The sequence below is a fragment of the Lynx rufus genome, unplaced genomic scaffold (genome assembly GCF_022079265.1).
Source record: "Lynx rufus isolate CCGP_SWC_20201006 ecotype Redwood Valley unplaced genomic scaffold, mLynRuf1.p SCAF_8, whole genome shotgun sequence".
Lineage (NCBI taxonomy): Eukaryota > Metazoa > Chordata > Mammalia > Carnivora > Felidae > Lynx > Lynx rufus.
In genome coordinates, this window is record NW_025814896.1 from 61,572,422 (window position 1) to 61,582,190 (window position 9,769).

Genomic DNA, 9,769 nt, shown 5'->3' on the forward strand with positions numbered 1-9,769 from the left:
AATCAGTCTATCTAAACTGTAAGTTCTGCCCATCCCTCTTTTCTTAGAAGTGGCTTCCCCAGTCCCATATTGTTGTACCTATAGGTGAAATAATGAGTGGCCCATAGCTATAGGAAGCAGCATTCCAAATCAAAGATGCCTTTAAAAAAAAAGAGTGTCTCTTATCTGGAAATGTTGGAATTATTTTTTGTTGTAGCTTAGAGGGAGCTAATCTTAGAGGGTGCCCTGCCCTGTGTAACATTTGAAAATCATGTTTCATCACAGGTGATTTTTTGCCCACAAATAACATACTATATCATAGCCAAACTATAACTGTTCCCTGCTGGGTATTTTTAATATGCAAAGCACTTTGTCAGCCTCTCATCAACTCCTTGCTATAGTCATGTGAGCTATGTAGGACTCTCTGCACTGTATAGAGGAAACTCGGGCTCAGAAAGCTAATATAACTTTCTAAAGGTGAAAATTCTATTAAGTGAGAGTCCTAGAATTTGGATCCAGGTCTTTCTGACTCTAAGTATAAACTTGTAACCATTTAACTTAGCTAAACTTAAGTTTTAGATTTAGATTTAGATTTAGATATGCTTTGTATGCCCTGTCTGGTTTTTACCACCCCTCACCCATACTTACATATCCACATTAATTTGCAGGATATCAGAACCTGAGGATATTATTCTCATACCCAGAGAGGATTTTAGATTTATCATAGTCATTATTCAAATGTTGGTTCATACTGATAAGTGGAATTATTCAGATATTTAGAATTGGTTACTTTGCTTACAGGCTACTATTTGTATTGGATAAAGCTAGTCTTTGAACTTACCATGGATCATGGCTGTCCTGGTGAAAGTTTTCTCTGATGCAAGATACAGTAATATTATATAGGCACTGCAGCTTTGATTAATCTTCTTGAGAGGTTTATGTATGTAAAGGAGTATAAACAGCAACATAAAACTGTCCTTTAAAAAAAAAACCTGTTAAATACATTATTATGCTAAGCAATACACATGACCCTTCTAAAGAAAGGAATTAGCACATCACCGAAATGTTGAGTCTTTTAAGTTTTGAAGCTTCCAGCAACTATTCGGAGTACATAATAATGTGCCCTTGTGCCAAGTTCTGGTGCTGTCAGCTTTGTGGTCAGAGTCCTGTTGATAAAGCTTACTCAGAGGTAAGAGCATCTTCTTAAATCTTCGTGAAGTCTACTCTGACTCATATTTTTATTTTTATGTTTTTATTTTCAGTTATTTGTTCCATAGTGGCAATCAAGAACATCCAGGAGATATTCTCCTAAACACAACTGTGGAAGTTTTGCCTCTTAAGGTATGCCTATTTTCCCCCTGATTTTTCTTAAGAACTTAAATCAGTAGTAGACTTATCTTGAGGTTATTCTTGATTAGAAGATGAGGGAAAATTTTCATGATTGTAGGACCTCAGTGGCAAGCAACATTAATATATTGTCCTTTTTGCCTTATTCATAGAAAGAGCCTTCATTTTGTTTCCTGTTGGAAAATAACTTGGACGTTCCTACCAGGAAAATAAATGAATCATCATTTTACTCTAATGTTTATATTTTGAGTCCCAAAATACCATGTGGTTTTAATGCCTGTTGATTAATACATAAAATTAATTTATTGGTCTTTAAGGAGTGCTTAGATTTCTTTCGAGTTAACACAGTTCCATGTATTTTTAATAAAAAATAGTGCCCTATTAAATTGGTTTAAATTTAAAATTTAAATTTTTTAGCCACTAGTATATACAAATTCAGATAGTTAAAAGAATACTTGTATTGTTAGGCTTTTTAAAGTTCAAGACTCATGACATTTTCCCTTTTTTAAAGATAACTGTGCCACAAATGCCACTTTTCTATTAAGCTAAATTAGCTCTGTTTTAAATAGAAATAATCATTTGTAAAATTAATGTTTTTGTTCTGTTTTAGAGTGAAGGTTTGGAAATAAGCAAAGAAACCAAAGACAAACGATTAGAAGATGGTTATTTCAGAATAGGTAATACCTCCTACTTTAAACTGGTAAATTGTTTTTGACTTGTCTGGACTTAATCCTAAAGTAATTTTAAACTCTTGTCAGATGTTAAGCAGCTTTAGGGTTACAATTACCAACGTCCTCCAAGCTGTATTCTCATGTTTTAGTGCATACTTTTATTATCTTGACCCACCCAGAGTTTCCGATCAAAGGTTCATTTGCTGGTTCCTCTTTCTTTCTCCACCCGCTATTTCATTGTTGATTCTCACTGATAATCTGTCTTCTGCTGCCTTCTGCTGCCTTCCACAGTCTCTTACTGGGTGACCTTCGCCATTTACAGGGTCTCAACAACATCCACGTGCCAGAATCTATGCCTTTAGCCTCTTGCTTCCCTCCTGAACATTAGGTCTGTATTGAGATGCTTTTGGACCTGGCCACCTGGAGGTCATACAGGTGTCTACTCTGAGCATCTGTAATGTGGTCATTTCTTTTAGTCAGAAAGAACCAGGGAAAGAGAGCTAATAAGAGCCTTGCTGGGTGGGAACAATCCACAAAGACTGGCCCTACATAGGGGCCTGGATTTAATTGGATCAGAGTGTACAGACAGCAATTTATACTTGAAGGCGTTGTTGAAAACTAAACAGTCAGCTGACAGTTAGTGGAAACCTGATGGCTGAGGGTGGGGTAGGGTGGATGTATGGCATCATGCTAAGGGCAGTCTTGTGAAAGAAACCCAAGTTGTGAGGAGAAGAGCCTTTTTAGAGAAACACTGGAAGGAAGGAATGGACCACAGTCAGGGTGCAGCAGGAGTATGGCCACAGGGAGCCTGACCTTGGAAGTCCTGCCCAGTGCCAGAGTTTGGGAATTCTAGGCAGTCTTCAGTAATTTCCTCCTTCATTTTCCCCTTTGTTTATTTCTTTTAATGCTGACCTATCAGACCACCGGGTTAAGGACAAAAGTTAAATTTGTTGTCTGGAAAGATAATACACGCACATGTTTTAAAAAGCATAAACTTAAGTCTCCCTCCCTCTTCTTTTCCCTCCTACCCAGTACTTCCCAGAGGCAATTCTTATGATTTGTGTCCTTCCAGAAGTATTCTGTTCATAAATAAAAGTAGGAATATTTTCTTCAAAAACACACAGTAGCACACAAATAACATACATACTCTATGATCTTTGTTCGGCATCTTTTCACTGACTGAAGTACTACATATGTACATATGGAAGATGAACATTCTAAAAAGTTGTACTATTTCAGGTGCACAGAAGATACAAATAGTAATTGAGTGAATATCTGTGTATCTGGTTTAAGATTTGCCAATTCAGTTGTTCTTCCCTAACGTCTTTTCCCTTTCCACCAAGGGTAACTACTGTCATAAATTTGGTGGTTACCATTTGCATGTACATTTCTAGCACATATGTAGGATATATTCCTGAACAATGCACAGTGTTATTTTGCTTGTTCTTAAATCTGAGATAAATGATATCATTCTGTAGCCTGCAGTTTTCTCTCACCATCATGAGATTCATCCATGTGGGTGCGTGTATCTACGGCTCATTCATTTTCACTGCTGTGCAAATTTTCATGGATGAATATATCACTGTTCTCTTGTTTGGTTATAATGTTTGTTTCCATTTTCTTTCTTTTTTCTTTCTTTTGCTGTTATAAACAATGCTGGTTTGAACTCTTCTGCACATGTAGGAAGTTTCTCTACATTGGGAATGCAAGTAGGTCTTTAGCTGCATTATCTTCAGTTTTACTTTATTCTTTGTATTCTTTCTTCACTCTTTTAATTGGCTGCCTAGTATTCCCTTGTATTAGCATATCTTAATTGATATGGCCAGTCACCTAGCGACGAATGGTTGTTAACAGTTTTTGCTGTGATACTTATATTCTTTTTGGACATGCGAGAGTATATCTGCAGGATAAAATTGCGGGGTCAAAGTGTTTGAATGAGACCAGTTATATCGTTAGGTAATTATTTTTCTAATTAACTGAGCTCATCAGATGACAGTATGATGTCTCATTAAGTGTTGTGAGTTTCAAAGTATTTTTCAGCCCTAAACCCCCTGCCTAACTTAATAATTCAATAATACTTTCTTGTAGCATTGCTCCTTACCCCAGTCCAGCCCCAATATGTGTACATACTTTTATGAAATAGTGTATTAATAACTTTTTAATAAACACATTACTTTGTAAGTTGATACATTTAATATTTCTTGTACATATGGATGCATGTCTTCTCTAGTATGGTTTTCACTTTAAACGTATCTTATCTTACTAAGAGCCTAATCATTATGTCGTAAAACTCTAGAATAGACTGCTGAATAATGAGTAAATGATAGCCCATGGGCCACATCAGGCCCACTTCCTGTTTTTCCCCCCCACTTCCTGTTTTTGAATGGACCATGAGCTTAGAATGATTAACATTTTTTAATTTTTATTTTTAAATGGTTTGAAAAAATGAATTATATATTGTGGCATGTAAAACTTATAAAAATTTAAATTTCAGTGTCCATAAATAAAATTTTATTGGAACACATCCATGCTTATTTATTTACATATTGTCTGTGTGCTTTCTTTAAAAATATTTTTAATGTTTATTTATTTTGAGAGAGAGAGAGAGAGAGAGAGAGACAGCACAAGCAGGGGAGGGGCAGAGAGTGAGGAGAGACAGATTCTCAAGCAGGCTCCACGATGTCAGCACAGAGCCTGACACACGGGGCTCAGTCTCAACAATGGTGAGAACATGACCTGAGCCAAAATCAGCAATCAGATGCTTAACTGACTGAGCCACTCAGGCGCCCCTGTCTATGTGCTTTTGTGCTGCAACCGCAGAGGTGAGCAAGTAGTTCCAATAGTGATTGAGGAGGTGCACTGATTGCTTCCACCTGACGCTCAGTGCACTAAAATAACAGTGATACATTCATAATTTGACAATTTCTCTGTCAAATTTAATGTTTATTTTTGAGAGAGTGAGTGTGAGCCAGGGAAGGGGCAGAGAGAGAGGGAGACACAGAATCCAAAGCAGGCTCCAGGCTCTGAGGTATCAGCCCAGAGCCCGATGTGGGTCTCGAATTCATGAACCATGAGACCATGACCTGAGCCAAAGTTGGATGCTTAACTGACTGAGCCACCCAGGCGCCCCATAATTTGACAGTTTCAAGTGCCCCACGCACCCACACACCACCATAGTGTGACATTTTTTAAAAAATGACCAGTACTTATCCATCATGTCAAAACAATAAAAGTGGGCTTTGAATGTCAGTGCTTTTTAACAGTGTGAAATGTAATTATTTCACAAAATCAGTTGACAGATTGTTGTGGTTATTAGGCAGTGATGCAATAGCTGTGCTAGAGAATACATTACTGTTCTAAGCACTCATAATATTCCCAACTCACAGGAATACAATGTTCAGAAAATTAGAATATTTTATTACAGCATAATTTCTTCACAAAAATAAAAAATTCAGATGAGGATATAACCAAAGTGAGTTTCAGAATGGTTTGTGTGTTAGCCAAGTAAAATCAGTTACCAATAGTGAGTTAAATCCTATTTAATTGAAGTAGTCAAAGATACGTGTGTAGATCAATTAACCTTATTTAAGACCATCGAGGGGCACCTGGGTGGCTCAGTTGGTTAAGCATCTGACTTTAGCTCAGGTCATGATCTCATGGTTTGTGGGTTCGAGCCCCGTGTCGGCTCTGCGCTGACAGCTCAGAGCCTGGAGCCTGCCTCAGATTCTGTGTCTCCCTGTCTCTCTGCTCCTCCCCGGCTCACTCCCTCTCTCTCTCCCTCTCTCTCTCTCAAAAATAAATAAACGTTAAAAAAAAATTTTTTAAGACCATCGAGCTTTCGGCAACAATTGAGTGAAGAATTGAAGACATTGGGAATGGTATTAGTCAAAAAACAAAGCATATTATTTCCTTGGGTCTTGATGAGTTGATAGATATTAACTGGTACTGCCCAGTTGTTATTTGGAGTCAATGCCAAACTTGAAGTGACTAAAGAATTGGCCTCTGAAAAGTCTGCATGGCACCAAGTATAGGCAAGAATATTTTCAAACAAGCTGAGAAAACACAAATTGAGTACAACCTGAAGTGGAATCTGCCAGGATGTGTTATAATGAACAGTGGTAAAAATATGTATGGAAAAGAAAGCTTAGTTGGGTAAATTTACGAAGCCTGTGAAAATGTAGGGTGTTTAAAGCCTATGGTTATTTATTTTACTATTCATCAGGTATTTTACAGGAAATAATTGAATTTGCCACATATCATTTTTTTAAAGTTTATTTATTTTGAGAGAGAGAGCAGGGGAGGGACGGGGGTGGGGGGGAGAATTCCAAGCAGGCTCCATGCCGTCAGTGCAGAGCCCAGCCCAGGGTTCAAACCCACGAACCATGGGATCATGACTTGAATTGACACCAAGAGCCAGATGCTTAACCGACTGAGCCACCCAGGTGTGCCTGTATCATTATTTTATTGAACCAGCAGCATTAGCAGTGAACACCATTCACTCTCTTGGACTTTACCATAATCAGTTCTGTGAACTTGTGTCAGAAATAGGAACTGAATAGCATGACTTGTACCATATAGCAGTTCTGGGGCTTAGCACTGATCACATTTATTGTGAAAAAAGAAACCTTTTTTTTTTAACCTCAACAACAAGATTGAAATTTTTCCCAATGGCAAGAACTGCCCTCAACCACTATTCTCTCTTTGAAAATTAGTGTTTCCTGCAGGCTTGATAACGTTTCTTAATTCAACCTAAAATTATAAGACCAAATAGTACTCACATGCAAAAAACCCTATGTTTCAGTCAAATCACTGATGACAGTTGTTATTTGAACTATAAGTAATATCAAACTAATCAAGGAGCTTCCACCTAACTTTTGCTTGGAAGTGACTCATCTGCAATGTAGTGACACATACAAGGCAAATATCAAGGAGAAGAACCTAATGGAATTCCATAAATACCTTCCAAGTGATGAATACGCTCCATTAAAATCACGTACTTATGGACTGGTGTCAGTATTTCGCAGTATGTAGGCTGTGTGAAAGGAAATATCCAAGATAAAATACATAAAATCTCATTATAGACCCACTTTAACAGATGAACATTTGCAGTCGATTTTGGTGAGGATCACTTTGAATCCCAGATAACTAAAATGTTAACCCTTGCAAAAGGAATTATGATCTCCTTAGTACACCTGCATTAGCAAAAGACGAACTCAGTGGTAGTTCTTATAATATGAATTTCATCAATAAAAACTTTGTGGAACTTTTTCTCTATATAAGTACCAACCTAATATCTTCAGTTTTCCTCCTGGCCCACAAAGCCCCAAATATTTACTATCTGCCCTTTATTATTTTTCCCCCTAATGTTTGTTTATTTTGAGAGAGAGTTGTGTGCACAAGCCAGAGAGGAGGGACAGAGAGAGTGAGAGAGAATCCCAAGCAGGCTCCATGCTGTCAGCACAGAGCCGGGCACGGGGCTCGATCCCACAAATTGTGAGATCATGACCTGAGCTGAAATCAAGAATCAGATGCTTAACCAACTGAGCCATCCAGGCGCCCCTGTCTGCCCTTTATAATAAGAAAAGGGTTGTTCCTGGCTTAGAGAAATGTGGCCAAGAACACACCATTTTTCTGTCACTTTTTCAACAGCTTTTTGTTGTTGTTTGAAGAATATTCCTCATAGCAAGAAAAAGTAGGTAAAGAGCATGTTAACCTTTTTATAGAACTTCTTGGTCCTATCCCTAAAGAGAGCTTTTTTAGCTTGTCATTTATAATGGATTTTTCTATTAAAACTGCCTAGAGGAGATATCACTTGTTAATTCCTTCTAAGTGTGAGCTTGGAAAGAATACACAGAGATTGAACCCCTGCTCTAAGTCCACCTATTGTATGTATGTCTTAAAAGCATTGAAATTTGTTGTTCTAACGTACCCTCAGAGGGGTCAGACTGAGTGATGGTATAGGGTATACTTCCTTACTCATAGGGTGAGGTTTGGTGAAGTCACATTTTGTTAAAAACCTGCATGTTAAAACATTTTTGATGCAAGAACAAATAAATATATACCTTCTAATTTGCAATAGGAAAAAAGCAGAGCTCTGCCTGTTTTAATAGGTTGCTTCTAATGAAAGCTTACACTACTTCATGAAAAATTTGAAAGTTGAATAAAAGTAGAAAGAAGGGGAAAAAATTCACCCAGGCCCTGTGTAAAGACATCCACTGAAAATATTTTGTTTTTCTTTCCTGCTTTAAGTCAGTGATGTCCTATGTGTGCTTGTTTCAGTCGACCCAACGTATGTTGATTTTTATTTTGAAGGAAAATTTGAAAATGGTGTTGCTGAAGGAATGGTGGATCCCAGTCTAAACCCCATTTCAGCCTTTCGACTTTCAGTCATTCAGAATTCTGCTGTTTGGGCCATTCTTAACGAGGTAAGACAATATGATAAATCAGTGAAACAGATTGTACTTTCTTTTTTACCACATTTTGATTTCATGTATAAGGCCTTTATTGTATTTCTCATTATTTTGTATTTCAGATTCATATTAAAAAAGTCACCAACTGATCATCCGCTAAGAAACCAGTTCATTTTTTTCCTGTGAATTTGTTAATTAAAGATAGTTAAGCATGTATCTTTTTTTTTTTTTTTACTTGAACACTACCTCTTGTGAAATCTACTGTAGATAAGATGATTGTCATTTCCACTTGGAAAGTGAACCTCCCATGGGTAATTGCATTCATTCGAACCTAAGCTGTCCTCCAATTTTAACTTGACTCAAACATTTTACAGTTATGACAGCCTGTTAATATGACTTGTACTATTTTGGTATTATACTAATACATAAGAGTTGTACATATTGTTACATTCCTTAAATTTGAGAAAAATTAATGTTACATACATTTTATGAAGGGGGTACTTTTGAAGTTCATTTATTTTACTATTATAGACCCTCTTTTATAGATTATCAGGGATTATATATATATAAATATATAAATATACATAAAAATGTTATGGAGTTAATTTATTAGAAACATTTAAGAAGTACATATTTTTGTGCAGTAAATTTTTGAATCAATACTTTTTTTGGAAAGTTACCTTGCTTTTTTAAGTTCTTTCTATATTTTTCTTTGGAAATGCAAACATTACAAATTAATGCCATTTTTCAAATGCACTGCCATTTAAGAATGATTCTAGATTGATTTCCTAACTGAAGTACTTTTATAATCGCAGTGATTCTGAACAAAATATTTTCAAAGGCATTTGTCATTCCTTAAAGCCAAGATTTTAAAGACCAATGTCCTTCTTGAGGGTTATTTTACTATACTGTTTATGGTGTAAAAAATCAGTCTGATAAATTTTAATGTGCAGGGGTCATGCATTCAACCCAAATTATCATGGACTGAACTCATTACATTCCCTCTGATATGTAAGATGACAGATCTTTTTTCTCTTTTAATCTTTGTCTTTACTCCATGAGTTAGATGCATTATCTCTTGTCGATCCTTTTGTATCTGCACCCATTTTATGAGTTCTGACAAAATGTTTTCTAGGTAATGTTATTGTATGAGTCAAAATCACTTAATTTTAAAGAAAAATAAAATTGTAATATTGGTTTTTAGGGAGAGGTATTGTAGCAGTTGTATGTTTTTCCAAAGTGGTTTATTCTGTTGCGTTATAAACTTCTAAGTAAATTTATATCTGAAGAGTATTTATTACTCTTAAACATGTAATTCCAAATGTTATTACTACTGTAAACAAAAATACTATCAGCCTTAGC

General features: G+C 36.3%; 1 protein-coding gene across 5 annotated transcripts in view; it reads left to right on the forward strand.

The window, feature by feature from the left end:
- MGAT4A (alpha-1,3-mannosyl-glycoprotein 4-beta-N-acetylglucosaminyltransferase A) overlaps positions 1–9,769 on the forward strand; it is a 121,846-nt gene that overhangs the window by 107,410 nt on the left and 4,667 nt on the right. For 2 of the 5 annotated variants that reach the window (XM_047069585.1, XM_047069586.1), the window contains exons 13-16: positions 1,242–1,320; positions 1,937–2,003; positions 8,310–8,422; positions 8,530–9,614. In XM_047069585.1, the coding sequence (XP_046925541.1) occupies positions 1,242–1,320; positions 1,937–2,003; positions 8,310–8,422; positions 8,530–8,556 (286 nt within the window). In that variant the 3' untranslated portion in view covers positions 8,557–9,614. Of the gene's footprint in view, positions 1–1,241; positions 1,321–1,936; positions 2,027–8,309; positions 8,423–8,529; positions 9,615–9,769 lie in introns of those variants that run through there. The other 3 variants (XM_047069583.1, XM_047069584.1, XR_006960338.1) reach the window with 2 other exon arrangements.